Source organism: Mus caroli, chromosome 2, assembly GCF_900094665.2.
Source record: "Mus caroli chromosome 2, CAROLI_EIJ_v1.1, whole genome shotgun sequence".
In the NCBI taxonomy this organism is placed as follows: Eukaryota; Metazoa; Chordata; class Mammalia; order Rodentia; family Muridae; genus Mus; species Mus caroli.
Window position 1 is genome coordinate 128,621,194 of NC_034571.1, and position 15,306 is coordinate 128,636,499.

At 44.1% G+C, this 15,306-nt stretch overlaps 1 protein-coding gene across 10 annotated transcripts in view; it reads left to right on the forward strand.

Moving 5' to 3' along the window:
- Plcb4 (phospholipase C beta 4) overlaps positions 1-15,306 on the forward strand; it is a 353,082-nt gene that overhangs the window by 324,764 nt on the left and 13,012 nt on the right. For all 10 annotated transcript variants that reach the window (XM_029473927.1, XM_029473924.1, XM_029473932.1 and 7 more), the window contains 5 exons: positions 1,713-1,762; positions 2,053-2,118; positions 7,993-8,108; positions 12,372-12,447; positions 13,773-13,948. In XM_029473927.1, the coding sequence (XP_029329787.1) occupies positions 1,713-1,762; positions 2,053-2,118; positions 7,993-8,108; positions 12,372-12,447; positions 13,773-13,948 (484 nt within the window). The remainder of the gene's footprint in view (positions 1-1,712; positions 1,763-2,052; positions 2,119-7,992; positions 8,109-12,371; positions 12,448-13,772; positions 13,949-15,306) is intronic.

The window sequence follows — 15,306 nt, forward strand, 5'->3', positions numbered from 1 at the left end:
CAGCGCCCCCTAGCTGTGCAGCCCTCTCAATGACACCAACCACCGCTGCATTGCTGATTTAAGAAGGGATTAAGCATCCTCAGGTCCTAGCTAGTTTCTAGGTTAGAGTTTGAGAAATGAAAGTTAGTTGTTCTATGGAGCTGTACAGATAATAGCAAAAGCTTTATATAGTAAAGCTGAAATTAGCCAGAAACTTTGGAACTTAAGATGTAACCTCTGACCTGGTTTTCTACCAGACAAGGCAGCCGAGAAGCACAGTCCATCATGGTAGCCACATGCAGGACTGTAAAGGAGGTAACATTAAGCTCTGTTCCTCGCACACCCACGTTTCAGATGCTCGGGAGCTTTATGTCTCTGGATACCTCACACATAAGTTGTCTCTATTCCTGTCAGATGTTCTATGGACCACACTGCTCTAAGCACATAGAGCGGAACCAATTCTTGTTCTACAAAATGGGAAATTTTCTTTCCTACTTAGCAAATTAAATATTTTGTACTTAATTTGTATATTTTTCCAATAGTGCAAAATGTAATTGAGGAAGGTACCGTTGTCTTCAGGATCCTGCTTATAAAGATTTGGTTAAGGCAAGAAAGAAAGAGAGGGGGGAGAGAAAGAGAGAGAGAGAGAGAGAGAGAGAGAGAGAGAGAGAGAAGTCTTGTCTATGTGGGCTGAGGCCTTAGGATTTTCTGGGAGCCGGAGGACCCTGCAGGCTCCTAGACCCTGTGTGTTCCTTTATAAATAGGAAAGCTGGCAGCCAAGAATAGGAAGCCCTTAGCCCAGTAGCATTCACCAGCCACTTATTCTCTCTCTCTCTCTCTCTCTCTCTCTCTCTCTCTCTCTCTCTCTCTCTCTCTCTCCAGCATGATGTCAGGAGGGGCTGTGACAGCAGATACAAGAGATCACACAATAGCCACACACACCCTACCCATCCTACCCTGAAATACCATGGATCCCATCACTGATCCTCCCCCCACCCCATGAAGATTTCCTTCTACGTCCAGTGGTCATGCCAATCTTAAAATGAATCAAACCTACAAGCAAGAGCATGGCGCTCCAAACCTATCCTATCCTTCTTAAATACATCATACCTGCTTTGGGGATTCCAGTAGAAGTCAGTTATCTTTGAATACACAATCATTCTGTTTGCCTACGATGAAAATCTGTAATCAAACAGAGACATCTGGGGATTCTTCAGCAATTGTGTTTACCATGACTACTCTGAGTCCAGCCTTTACTCAGCTAGCAAACAGGCTGAGTGTCGTACTCAAGGTTTTCATGACAGAACCCCTTAAATGGGGAGTCTGATTTCATTCTTCCTGTGTTTAGGACATTGCCACACTCAATAGCACATTGCTTAGATGCTAAGGTTAAATCTGCCCAAAAGAAGCTTACCACGTTTTGCTTCTTGGTGATGGATGACTAAGATAGGGGTCGAGCTGGAAGTTAGTTGACTGATACCGTGTACCCAAATGCAAAGATGAAAATAGCTGCGGCAGATCCTAGGTGCCTGGCCGCTAGATGGGTCCACTTAGCCCATGCCCCAGTGCTAAGAAGGCTGGCTGATTGAGAGTTATAGCTACTCCTCCTCAATTGCCCTGAGACCATGGGTAAAAAGCCCACGCAAGCTGTTTTGGAAGTATCAGGTATACCTTAGAAAGTTTATACTCTAATTTTAATATACATAATGATATTTTTGTGACTTTTTTTAAAGGTATTGAACTTATCCCTCAAGTGAGGATAGAAGATTTAAAGCAAATGAAGGTAAAATGTCTTGACTACTTTTCAGATGTCCGTGTATTATGAACATTGATGAAACAAGGGTTTTTTTTTTCCATCACAAAGTACAATCATTATGATTACCTCTGGCAAAAGGATAGATGGAAAGAAGGGAAGAGAAAGACAGAGAGAGGGAGGGGGTGGAGGGAGGGAGAGAGAGGAAGGGAAGGAGGGAGCAAGGGTGGGAGACAGGGAGGGAGACAGACAGACAGGCAGACAGACAGACAGAGAATGAATCTCATTTCGGATCAGATCCTCTTTTTCCTCCCCTGCAGGCTTACTTGAAGCATTTAAAGAAACAACAGAAGGAGCTAAACTCTTTAAAGAAGAAACATGCAAAGGTACTGTGGTTTGGCATACGTGGCCGTGCATTTTGTTGGTTCGTTTGTATTTTACTTTTAGCTCTCTGATGAAGACCTACCACTTCATTTTGTGTTGTGTACAATGAACCATTCATCACCCAGAAGACTAGTTAGAAGCTAATGCTAGACAGCAAGTGTGACCCCCATTATCTCACTGGTAACTGCTGGTGCCTTGTTCTCTGGTTGCTGTGCAGTAGTTTATAAAAGCAGTGTATGTGGGGAGATGCTAGCAGGGGCCATCTCTCACAGTCCTCGTCAATATAACTAGAAACCTATTTCTGAGTTTCTGTACTTTTATTATTTATCGCTAAGAAGCCTGTCAGACAGGGATTGGAAGAAATCTTAAGAGGAAGTTAAAAATTTAAGAGAACAACAAGAAGTGGCCCTGAGGATTCCCAGATAAGTTGAGAAGTTTCTCAGTTTTCAGTTTCTTTCGATTTTCAGGCTTTTTTCTGATCTTCTCTTGCAGAGGAAGGATGGAGGCATATAGAACTGAGTTAGGGGGATACAGAACTGAGGTGGCAGAATGCTGAACTGGGGCAGTGAGGGGGTACACAACTGAAGTGTGTGTGGGGTACACAACTGTGGTGGGATTGGGGATGCAGAACTGAACTATGTGTGTGGGATACAAGACTGATGTGGGGTTGGGGATGCAGAACGGAGGTGTGTGTGTGATGCTGAACTGTTTTTCTCTCTTGAGAAGCCTAACAACTGCACCACCCACTGCCAGGAACCTGTGAGTCACAGAGAAACAGAGACCCCATTTGTTTGTCTGAAAGGACTTTGAAACTCTTTCATGTAAACATTGCGTGCCCACTTCTTTGTACTCTGCCCAGGCTCCACACAGTTCTGTGCTTCCTGCTGAGAGTGAGGAATAAGCATACCAATGTGCCAATGGCATGGCTGGCAGGCTTGTCCTTTCTCTAATGGTTTGTTCTCTGTCTTAGTCAGGATTTCTATTCCTGCACAAACATCATGACCAATAAGCAAATTGGGGAGGAAAGGGTTTGTTCGGCTTATACTTCCATACTGCCGTTCATCACCAAGGAAGTCAGGACTTGAACTCAAGCAGGTCAGGAAGCAGGAACTGATACAGAAGCCATGGAGGGATGTTCCTTACTGGCTTGCTTCCTCTGGCTGGCTCAACCTGCTCTCTTATAGAACCAAGACTACCAGCCCAGAGATGGTCCCACCCACAAGGGGCCTTTCCCCCTTGATCACTAATTGAGAAAATGCCTTACAGTTGGATCTCATGGAGGCATTTCCTCAACTGAAACTCCTTTCTCTGTGATAACTCCAGCTGTGTCAAGTTGACACACAAAACCAGCCAGTACACAGTCCAAACCTTATCTGGACCCATGATGTTCCCTGTGCTGTGGAGTTGATGGTTAAGCGTGTTTCCTGACAGGTCGCTTCCACGACTCTTCCAGACTCTCCTGAGCACATGTTGTACTTATTTTTATATTGCCTGGCAAAATACCATGACCTATACAACTTATGAAAAAAAGCATTGCATGGGGTCTTACAGGTTCAGAGGGTGAGTCTATGACCATCGTGGTAGGGAAGAAGCGAGAGCTTACAAGTTGAGACTACAAGAGAGACAGAGACACAGAGAGGAACAGAGAGACAGACAGACAAAGACAGAGAGAGAGAGACACACACACACAGAGAGAGACAGAGAGACAGACAGAGAGAGACTCTCTCACTGGGAATGGCATATGCTTTTGAAACCTCACAGCCCACACCCAGGAACACACATCCAGGAAGGGCACACCACCCAATCCTTCCCTCTCTCTCTTCTTGGCAAGGGGTAAAGAGTTGTTAAAGATGTTCCCTTTAAAGATGAATGCATAGTCTCTCTTCAATACTTTGACCAATTATGAGTCCCTGTACTAAGTGCTGCCCACTAATAAAAGAAGCTTTTCCCACCAAGATTGGGAGCAGACCAGGTCTATGGGTGTAAACATAAATATTTAGAAGGCAACATGACAAAGTGACCATTTAATAAAATAACAATAGCAGGTTCTGTGCTGGGGCTTATGATCTCCTAAGCCCTGGTCTTATGACTAGAATTACCATACCAGCATGAAATTCCTTCTTGTGAAGCAGGTCTCAGATCCAATCAGAAAGCAGTTACCAACCCTGTAACAGTCATGCCGCTATTGCACGGGTGGGTACACAGCGCCTGTCTTTCTTCGGGACTTAATTTTTAGCATTGAATTGTTGGGCTAGAGCCACAGGGCTTCACAGAGATGCATCTTGTGCCAGCCCAGACTGAGTTGCTATCTCCAAGCAAGGTGTGAAAATGCTTTTTATTTTTTTATAAAAGAAAATCATGCTTCATGACCTTTTTGTTTCTTTTTTTCCCTCTTTTATTGAAAATAGGCTTTTTCCCCCTCACATAATATATCCTGTGTAGTAGAAGGCCGGCCCGAGGCCTATGTGGAAGGCAGGCTGGGGCTGAAAGAGAGACTAGGTGGCAAGAAAAGGATGAGGGCAAGACAAATTTTTCTCTGATCAAGGCCCACGGAGTTTACTAAGAGACTGTGCTTAAAAGGGGGAAGGCTCATCCCCACCCCACCTTCGCCCCCTGCCAGTCCATCCTTGGTGCTTTGTCGCCATGCTGTCAGCACTTGGTCACCAAGCTGTTGCTTATTCAGGAATGTCTCAGGAAGACAGGTTCAGCCTCTCTCAGCAGGTAGCAGAATCTCAGGGCAGTTGCCACTTCAAAAGAAGCCAGCCAAGTGGAAAACTGCACCGCATGTGGCCCCACCTCAGTGGCATCAAGGTCTACACCAGCCTGCTTCAGGCTGGGGGAGGCTACAATCCTGATTTTTTATTTCCTTCCCTCCTCTCCTTCCAGTTCCTACCTCTCCTCCAATTCAGATTCACTCCCTTTCTGTCTCTCATTAGGAAACACACAGGCTTCTGAGGGATAATAACAAAAATAATATAATAACAAAACAAAACTAACACGTTGGAATGAGACATAACAAACAAACAGAAGGGAAAGAGCCTAAGAGAAGGCACAGGAAATAGACACAGAAGCAGAGACCCACGTGTGACACACTCAGGGATACCACCACAACACTAAACTGACAGCTATATGTACCCAAAGGAACAGTGCTGGCCTGTGACTAGTGCCCAGTCTCTGTGAGTCATATGTGGGTCAGTCATGTTACTTTAGAGGGCCTTGTTTCCTTGGTGACCTCCATCCCTGCTGCTTCTTATGCTCTTCCCACCTCCATTCCTGCAGGGTTCCTTGAGACACAAGAGGAGGGATGTGATGGAGAAAACCTGTTGAGGGCAGAGTTTTCCAAGAACTCACTCTACATTACCTGGATCTGGGTCTCTGTATTTGTTCCCATCTGCTGCAGCAGGAAATGTCTCTCATGCTGGCTGAGCAAGGCACTGGTCTATGAGTTTAGCCGAATGTCATTTGGAGTCATTTTATCACTGTGTTCTTTCGTAGAACAGTAATGATTGGTTTTACTCTCGGTCCCTGGGCTATCTGGTCTCAGGTCACCCAAGCAGTGTTGGGTATGGGTTCTGTCTTACGGAGTGGTCTTAACTCAAATCAGACATTGGCTGGTTGGTTGCTCCCCCTAGCTTTGTGTCGCCATCGCTCTAGCATATCTTGCAGGCAGGACACCATTGTAGATCAAAGAATTTATAGCTGAGTTTGTATCTACATTTCTCCTGTGGTAGTGTTTAGAGTTCCTTCCTCTGAGAGAGGCTCTCTGTGGTCATAATGGAATATTACTATGCAGTTAAAACCAAAACAACAAAATCATGAAGTTCACAGATAAATGAGTGGAGCTAGAAAAAGAATCATCCTGGGGACATAATTGGACCCGAAGAAGACAAATATGGTATTTATCCACTTATATGTGAATGTTAGCTGTAAAGTCCTCAATAAGCTGTAATGCATAGCCACAGGGGTTAGGTGTGGACTACAGGACTAGTAGGGGACAGATAGATCTCCCTAGGAAAGGGAAAGAGACTAGTTATGGAGAGATGGGGTGGGGGCTGGAATGGGAGGGTCAACTTGGAAGGGAAATCTGTTGCCACCAGAACCAGGAATAGATCAAGTCATTGTCCAAAGGGGTCCCATGAAAACCCCTCAAACAAACACAGCTGTTGTCAGAACTGTAGCTTACTCTCCACAGAAAGGCCCTATTGTCGCAGACAGCACCTACGTCACTCATTGAACACAGCATTGCCTTTTAAACAAGCATCTCTCCTAAGCCCGTCTCCAAACATGAAAGTTAGCTCCAAGGTGAAGCAGTGAGTGACAGCAGGGATGTGAGAATCTGCTGTTCATAAAAGAAAGCCCTGAAAAAAGGTCTCTGATGCAGTGGTAGGACTGAGACGAAAGACAAGGGTAATGACCGCTGTGGCCCTTGGCTGCTTATGGTCAATTGCTTTTGGCTCTCAGTATGCAGCTGGTAATTAGGATTCTAAATGTCTCTCCGCTTCTAGAGTCACTTTTCAATCTGAAGTGGAAAGTAGGGTAATGGTTCTTGGGAGCCCATTAGACCTGACACACAAGAAAGTAAAGAAACCAGCAATCCTTTCCAACAATGAGCTCAAGGTCCAAATCTAGAGTCACTCTCATTAAGAGACAAGCATGATTTTCAGTTGTCTGTGCTGGTCACATCCTTAAAAGAAAATGTTTTAAATCCCAGGTTAGAGGAGTACTACCAGTAACTAATTAGAAGAATTAGAATCCAGATGCTGTCAGCCAGTGAGAAGGAAGTAGCTAAGGGGAGTTGGTCTTGCCTAGACTTGACAACCGTCAGGAAAGTAAGAGCACTTATTCCTGTCCAAGATCAAGAGAGACTCAGTGTCTACACCTTGAAAGTATGAGACCCTACCCTATTCTCCCGAGGAAAACCATAATCCAAGTTCATTACGGGATTTCCCTGCTTTCCACACAACCCTCCAGCTCTGTCTCTTCTGAAAACAACCTGAGGAGGGTGGGAAGGTAGATGTAGGTCTAGGCTTGTGGTACCAACATCAAATGACTCAAATAAAGCACTGCCAAAACCTGCACATCCATGGCATGCCACGGGGTGGCGCCCACGTGGCGGGGAGTGTCTTGGATCATTCGCTTGGAGTACATGCAACTTGGCTTTTAATAATGTTAAAAATCCCATCGCACCACAATATAATAATCAGGCAAAAAGGTCTACAATTCTGGTAAAGCTACTAGTGAAAAATGTGTGCTCAGCTCTGCAAGCTGTGTAACTGATAACAAGAAGGCTGCTTCTGAAATTGGCAGTTGTAATTCACACGGAGGCATCAAGAACATTACCTCTGTTAGGAGACCGGACGGGTGATGGGACTGCCGGCTCCATATTCTACTTCTCCACATCCTCCCAGTTCAGGAAAAGCCCAAATGGCTAATCACGCTTTCAGCAGTTCATGTGGGATGCCACTTGAAAGGGGGCCTCCCTTTTGAAGTGGTATGTTCATTAGGCTGAGGTGGGGACTCCCTTTTGGGGGGAGGGGGTTAGAGGCAGGGTTTCTCTGTATAGCTCTGGCTGTCCTAGAACTCACTCTGTAGACCAGGCTGGCCTCGATCTCAGAAATCTGCCTACCTCTGCCTCCCAAGTGCTGGGATTAAAGGTGTGTGTCACCACTGCCCAGCGGGGCTCCCCTTTTAGGGATGCTCTTGAACTCTAATGTTTGGTGAGGACCAGAAGCCTGCTTGGTTCTCAGACTGCATTATTTAGTGGCTTTCCAAACAAACCCTCGGGGAAGCTGACAAGAACCAGGCTGGCCTGGCAGGGTAAAGGTTCTTAGCGTCCATTACAGTCCAGCTCATAACCGCAAACTCTTCTCGCTCAGGAGCACAGCACCATGCAGAAGTTACACTGCACACAAGTTGACAAAATCGTGGCCCAGTATGACAAAGAGAAGTCGACTCATGAGAAAATCCTAGAGAAGGCGATGAAGAAGAAGGGGTAAGACTGATGATTGACTTGTGAGGCTTGCCTCCTGTAGGAGTGAGACTCGGCTGCCTTCATGGATCACAAGGGACTCAGTGTTAGTGTGACTTCATCATTAAAGACTACCCCTAGGGAAAACGTGATCCCTTCATTTCAGTCCCTGTGTCATCACAGCGGGGTGTGGCATCAGTCAGCTTAGTTGTGGTTTAAGGATGGTCTCAATAGAGTTCCCAGAACTTTTAGTTCGTGGCAATCTGTCCTGTGTTTTTTTGTTTTGTTTGTTTGTGTGTTTATTTGTTTGTGTTTAAGAAGTTAGCAAAAAAAAAAAAGAAGAAGAAGAATTTAATTAACTTTCACCCTAAGAACTGGTTGTAACGCCTTTGTTTTATAAATAATTTTTTAAAGTTGCGATAATGTGGTATTCTTCCTTATTTTCAGTTCCACTCTCTAGTATTCTAATTAACTGCAACCCACCACAGTCCAAGACTAATTTCTATCATGGTATATTACTTGTGAATTGGTCTGTGTTATTATTAGCTACCATTACACTTAGGTAATCACTGCCATAGGCCTGTGAGTGGGACAAATATACTACAGCTCCAAATACCTGGGGTTTTAGATATCCACAGTGGGAAGAGGGTGGCTTGGAACTTATGCTGTGGTACATGTAACTTGGCCTTTCATAAGTTTAAACCCCATCTTACCTCAGTATAATAATCAGGCAAAAGAGTTGACATTGCTGAGATACTGCTGGTGGAACAGCAGTACTTTGGCTGGTTTTACCCGACCCCCTTTCTTTCTGGCATTCCCTCTGAAGATGCACACTGCACTTACTGTCTGCACAGTCTTCTCACTCTGTCAAAGAGTCTGACTCTCCCTGTCTTTCATGGGCTTCAATTTTGCGGCCACTCCGTCATGTGTATAATGCCTCTAATGTGACTTCTAGAGTAAGTAGAGGGAGGTTTCAGATCTTTGAGTGCCACACCCTAAGGTGTAGCTTCCCTCTCAGTGCACAGGGTGCCACTGCAGGTGATAATGTGTTGGAAATGGCAGTGCTGACCTGGATCACTTGGTGAAGGATGTCCCTGGCCAGCATCCATCTGCATGTCCCGTTCAGAGCTTCCCCACTTTAGAATAAGTAGCTTGGGGAAATACCAGACATATTCTATTTCTTTCAGACATCATTTTGATTTGTTCTCCATCAGTTGATTGTATGGTTTTTGTCTTTGTTTTTCAATGTTTTGAGCCCCTGCTAGGGCCTTCTAGCCTTCCATGGTATGAGACAAAAGGGGGAAATAGACATCTTTCTCGTTTTCTTCTTTCCTTCTCTTTAGTGTTCAATCCAGATACCACCTAGAAAACTAAGGATCTGAATTCAGATGGATTGTTTTTGTTACAATTTCTGGTCCCTAAATTCTAATTTCATGACATGGAGCCAATGTCCTTAGCTTGAAGCATCAGTGGCAGATAATGATGTGCCCACACTCAACCAGGGGCTCATTTTGGAAAGCACCTTCCTTTTTATTACAGTTACATTTTCTAGAAAAACATAAACAAGGCAGTATATGGAAGCGATCCACCTTCTGTTTCTCCCATGGCTGTTCTGTGTTTCACTGAAGCAGAGCCATGTCCCCATGCTTTAAAAGCATTTGGATTTTTTTTTTAAGTGAATCAGGACAAGCTCAGCAGCCCATCTCCTGTGCGCAGGGACATACTGGGAGGGAATGTAGTGAGTGTGAGGGTTCTATGTTGTTAGTTCTGTGACACTGGCCGCACTACTCCTGGAATCACTCCGTCATGGTGGAGGAGGCAGGCAGAGCAGCAGGTCATTCTCCTTGGCAGAAGCATGCGGAGGATTCAGACACTTGAATCACTGAGGACCAGGAAAGACAGGCACCAGCAGCAGCGTTCACACCATCACAGGCCTACTCTAATGGCCTGCTTCCTCCAGCAAGACCCTGCTTCTAAAAGTCCCCCAGCACCCCCCCCCCAAAACAAGAGCCTCTAAAGTCACACCACACTCAAACCGTAAGAGTTGATGTTTAGAGGCTCTGACCATATCAGCAGCGTTACCTTTTTTTTAAAAGAAACTTTCCCATTTTTAGTGTAATTTTTAAAACAAAATGTTGAAAGGGAGGTATAGACCATAATACCATGTTTTTAAGTACAAGGTTTTGATGGATTTTCAGCTCTTTCCAAGAGTAAACTTATTTTTGTTTACCTTTCACTTATCAACAAATGTCCTGTGTTTTTCCTGGATTGCTATATTGACATTTTCTTGTTTTTTTCCTCTATTTTCAAAAAAATCATTTTTTGTTATTTTGTAGAATTCTGTACATGCATCCAATGAAATACAATAATATCTACCTTCTATTTCCTCCTTCTGAATTCCCCCACACACATCTTCCTCCCAACTTTATATCTAACTTTTCATTAAAAAAACAACAACAACAACAAAAAACCCACTAAGTCCAATTAGTGCAGTTTCTATGTGCATGGGTGTGGAGCCTCTTTCTATATTTTTAAATCAGTGGTTTGTAAGTTTTCAGACTCTGTACTACATAGCAACTCTTCAGAGAGGGATACTAGGGATATATTGTCCCTGGGACATTAAAAAATACCCATTTTATCTTATTTTTATTCTCAAGCATAAGTGGAATGAAGGTGATACTTAGGACTGGTTGTTAAGACTGGTTGATGAGACAATGGCCATGGAGCCATCCCCATGAGCAGGAGTTGAAGTCCTACAATGTGTAAAGCCCTTTGTCACCCGAGGAACAGGGGACCCAGGAAGCCTGCCTGGAGGTTTCTTTCTAGGTCCATGCTGCCAAATGCAGATCTGCCTCCCGACTCTGCAGAGAGAATTTTCCCAGTACTTGAAAACAAGACCTAAAAAAACACATTGAAAGTTTCTTCGAAGCCAGTTATCAGATGTTTTCATCTGCACAGCCAGCTCCAAGGAAAACTTCCTCATATTGCCTAGACTTTGTTACCTGGTTGCCGAAATTCATGTAAAAGGGGAATTTGGTTATATATCTTTGATCCTCTGCAGTGGGCTGGCTAGGCTGGCTGTGGTAAATGCACCTTGCATTTCTGATACTTTGAACTTACAATGTGGGCTCATCAGACTTCATCCCATCCTCAGTGAAGGAGCGCCTGCAGCAGTTTCCCCTGTTCTTCATACCTGACTGAAGGGAATGATGGAAGCGAGACAGGGAGTTTGTACTGAAGTGTTCCTGCCTAACTGTCTCTCATGAGTTTTCCATTCAGTGTGTTTCAGGTGACAGGACAAGGTGAATGGGGAAGGCAGAAAAAGAAAAGCCAGTGTTGGAGAAATCAGAATAAATGTTTCTGCAAAGGCAGACAATAAATAAGGCATGTGCAAAAGGGAATAATTATGCAGCCGTGACTTCTTAATATTACAGGGATCCTTAGCTATGCCAGCTGCTTAAGGGTGCTGAATAAAAAACATCATAGCATTTACTGTGAGAGTTCCTGGAATGAAGCCAGAGGGACATTTCGGCATCCTGGATAGCAGACTGGAGAAGAAATGCACTGAGTGCTGGTCATTGAGGAGCAGAGGGTGTGATGGGAGTTTGCAGCAGAGAGTGTTTCTCTCAGGGGGTGCTTCATTAATAGAAGGAAGATCGTGAGCCGGGCTAGTGTAAGCCAGAGCATACGTGCTGAGGACAGAAGCCTAGGTCCTGTCCTGGTTTCAGCAATAATGTGGAGAAGAAAACACCAGCACTGAAATAAGCAGTAATGGATGTTGGGCAGTTGCCTGATACGTATTTTCTACTCCTCGGAGGCTAAGAAGCCAGCCTCCCTCCCTTGTCAAAGTAGTGCCAATAAATGCTATTTTCTTCCTCACTGGCATGTTTAAAAGACAAAAATCTGGCTTTATGACCAACATGAAAGAATTAGACATTCATTTCAAGGCTGTTTGCATCCCTAATAATATTCTATGAAATAAATAACAAACGGCTTGAAGAAAAAGAGGAACCAAAATGGAAACTCTGACAACAGACCCTACGCAAGGCAATAATTGCTAGGTCTGAAGTATCTCTTTGTGCTGTTGTTGAATCGAGCAATCACGCTACAGATAATATTTTCTAAGGTAAAAATCTATTGCTGGAAATGGATGCTGCCCAATGAGCTGTGGCATCCCGGATATATTTGATGAATATATTGTCTTCGCCAGAAAGTGTTGTTACAGAGGCCCAAGGGAACTGAAAGATATCTAATTTCTGGCATGCATTTTCAATTCTGTATTTTCAGGGGAAGTAATTGTCTTGAAATAAAAAAAGAAACAGAAATTAAAATTCAGACCCTGACAACGGATCACAAATCTAAGGTAAGAAAACCCCGGTTTTTGCATGGTGACTTGTAAAGGATACTTTATAGTTTATTTTAGAAGGGGCGACTCTGGATTGATCTGGTATCAGAAACAATAGGAGAGAGTTGGACTGCTAGGACAGGGTCGGAGGTTTGTGTTTGCCTCAGGTTTACTGTCTTTGAGAAGAGCCCCTTCACGGAGCATCTTTTTGTCTTGTGTGTAGAAAAAAAAAAAAAACTAATGACACTTATGTTGTTTGATGACCCTGATGCATGAAGTAAAACGGTGAACCAAGAGGCAAGGAAACAGTGAATGTACAGAACATACCTTCCTAGGGAGTATGCGATTACATCTTACTGCATCTTTGTGAGGCATGGATGTCATGCTGTTTTAAATGGATTTCTCCTTTGTGTTTTATCTTTGGTGTGGCAGGAACCGTGCACCCTGGGATATGAGAATTAGTGCTTCATGCACTATTGCCTTGAGTTTTAGATACTTTCCTCCTATAGCACAGAAACCTTGGCGATGGTCTCAGTTTGCTTTGGCTGTGTGCTACGCTGCCAAAACTTAATGCCTTTAAACAACTCTCACTGATTAGCTCATTATTCTGTGGGCCACACATTTGAGCCATATTCAGATGGGTGATGACCCTGACTTTGTGGGGCACACTCAAGCATCTACAGTTAGCTGGGGTTGCTATCCTCACTCTGCAAAATGCTTGTGTTTCTTGAATGACCTCCACCTCCAGCAGGACAGTTCTGTCTCATTTAAAGGGCAGCCCCCATAGAATAGGGGAAAGACCTCTGCTTTGGACATATTTACCACTATCTCATTGACTAGAGCAAGTCAGAGAGTCAGATTTCAGGAGCTGGGGAAGCAGCCTCTAGCTGTTGACCAGAGAACTGCAAAGCCACAACTTTGCACAAAGTGTGGTCATGAGAAGGTGAGGTCTTCCTACCCTAGTGTCTATTGAGGGTGATGGAGTAAGCCAGAGCCTAGGAATAAGAGAGCACTCTGCTCTCTGTTCAGACCTGTGGACTGACAGAAATGGAGCTGGAAAAGCATGAGATGATAAAGAGAAATGTGCTGAAACTGACCAAGATCCAGACACACCAGAGTATAAGACAGGCAGTGATATACTGGGCCAACGTAAGCTACTTAACAGCCAGAGTGGCGATTTAGCTCAGTACAGTAGTGACTGGTGTATATTATTTTTGTGTGGCTTGTGAATGTCCATTGATTCACAATATAAATTGTGATCTGGCCTGCATACATAGTGTTGTGCTGCACATACCTGACTCAAGAGATTCCAGATGACCCCATCCCATTTTTTTCTGAAACAGGTCAAAGAGATTGTGGCCCAGCACACAAAGGAGTGGTCAGAAATGATCAACACTCACAGTGCGGAGGAGCAGGAAATCCGAGATCTGCACCTGAGCCAGCAGTGTGAGCTGCTGAGAAAACTGCTCATCAATGCTCATGAGCAGCAGACCCAGCAGCTGAAACTCTCCCATGACAGGTGAGAGGGCCAGACGCCATACTGCTGTAGATCTTTGTGTCTTCAAATGACTGGTGCCTGTGTGTGTGTGTGGTGTGTGTGTGTGTGTGTACACAAAACAAGCAAAAATCAATTTGACGTATTTCGTTCGCACACTTCGTGTGAGCAAGCTGATTTGTAAGAAGTAGCCTCTGCCAACAATGACTTACACGTGTTAAGAAGGTACTACAGTCAAGTAAAGTTAGCTAAGGTTGCGAGTTGCTATAATCCATATTTAAAATATGGTCTTCCTCTTCTAAGTGTTTTGGGGATCAACAGTAAGTTATGGCTGGAAGTAGAAAGGACCTGAATCCTCTAGGAATATGAGACACATGCCTGGCCGATGGAGCTCCTAGGATGACTCTCATCTCACAGTGGCAATGCATTAGAGAGCCTCCTCCTTTCTGTATGTTGTTAGAACTTCATGTTTCAGGAAGAGAGACTCGTTCAGAAGGTAGCAAAGACCTGCCAACACATTTGCCTAAGCCCACTTAAGCAAAGTGCATATTGTGTTAGAAATACTGCCAAGACTGAGCTGACTTCTCCCTGCGCAGAAGAGCATGTCTGCTGATTGTATCTTTCCATCCCGGTTTGCTAGCAGCATGCTTGCTCCTCATTAAGGATTTGCTGTATGCCACAGATAGGGTATACTGGTTTACACAGGACAGGGCAAAACAAACACTTTTTACCAATAGAGCAAAATGATCATTTTTAAAATGGCAGCTGCATAAGTTATGTGGTAGTATATGAAAATGCCCAGCCTTGCTTTAGGTGAGACATCCTGCTGTGAGAAAATAAAGTGGTGTGCCGTGGATCCCAGTGCCTGTGTGAGGCAAGTAATGGTGTCTGGCATGATCTGGTTCCGTCAAGAAATGTTCTGTACTCTGTGAAGTTCTAAGTATTTCTTTTACTTATTCAGTGTGAGAGCTCGTATTCCTTTTCCGTCAAGACTGCTTTTGATTGGATATGTGTTATACAACGAGTCTAGGCAGCATCCCATCCTGCCTTTGGGCAATGCTGCAATGTCAGCTTGGAGGCACCCCCTGCCCTTATTCCAAAATGTGTTAGAGTCTGGGGCACTTCCTGGCCATCACTTTAGTAACTGTATGAAGAAAAATCATGAGTCTCAAACTTAGATATTTTTTGAAAGAAACTTTTTAAATGTAATTTTTCATTGCTTAGGAAGTCATTTTTGAAAACCACAAACTCAGCTGCTAATTTGTCTTTCTAAGTAAGTCTGTGCTAAGAGCAACTCTCAGAGTGAGAGTGGGATTCGGGGTTTTTTTTCCACTGCCTGTTAGATGGTGTCTGTTTTGCTTGCTAATTCGTATTGCTTTTAC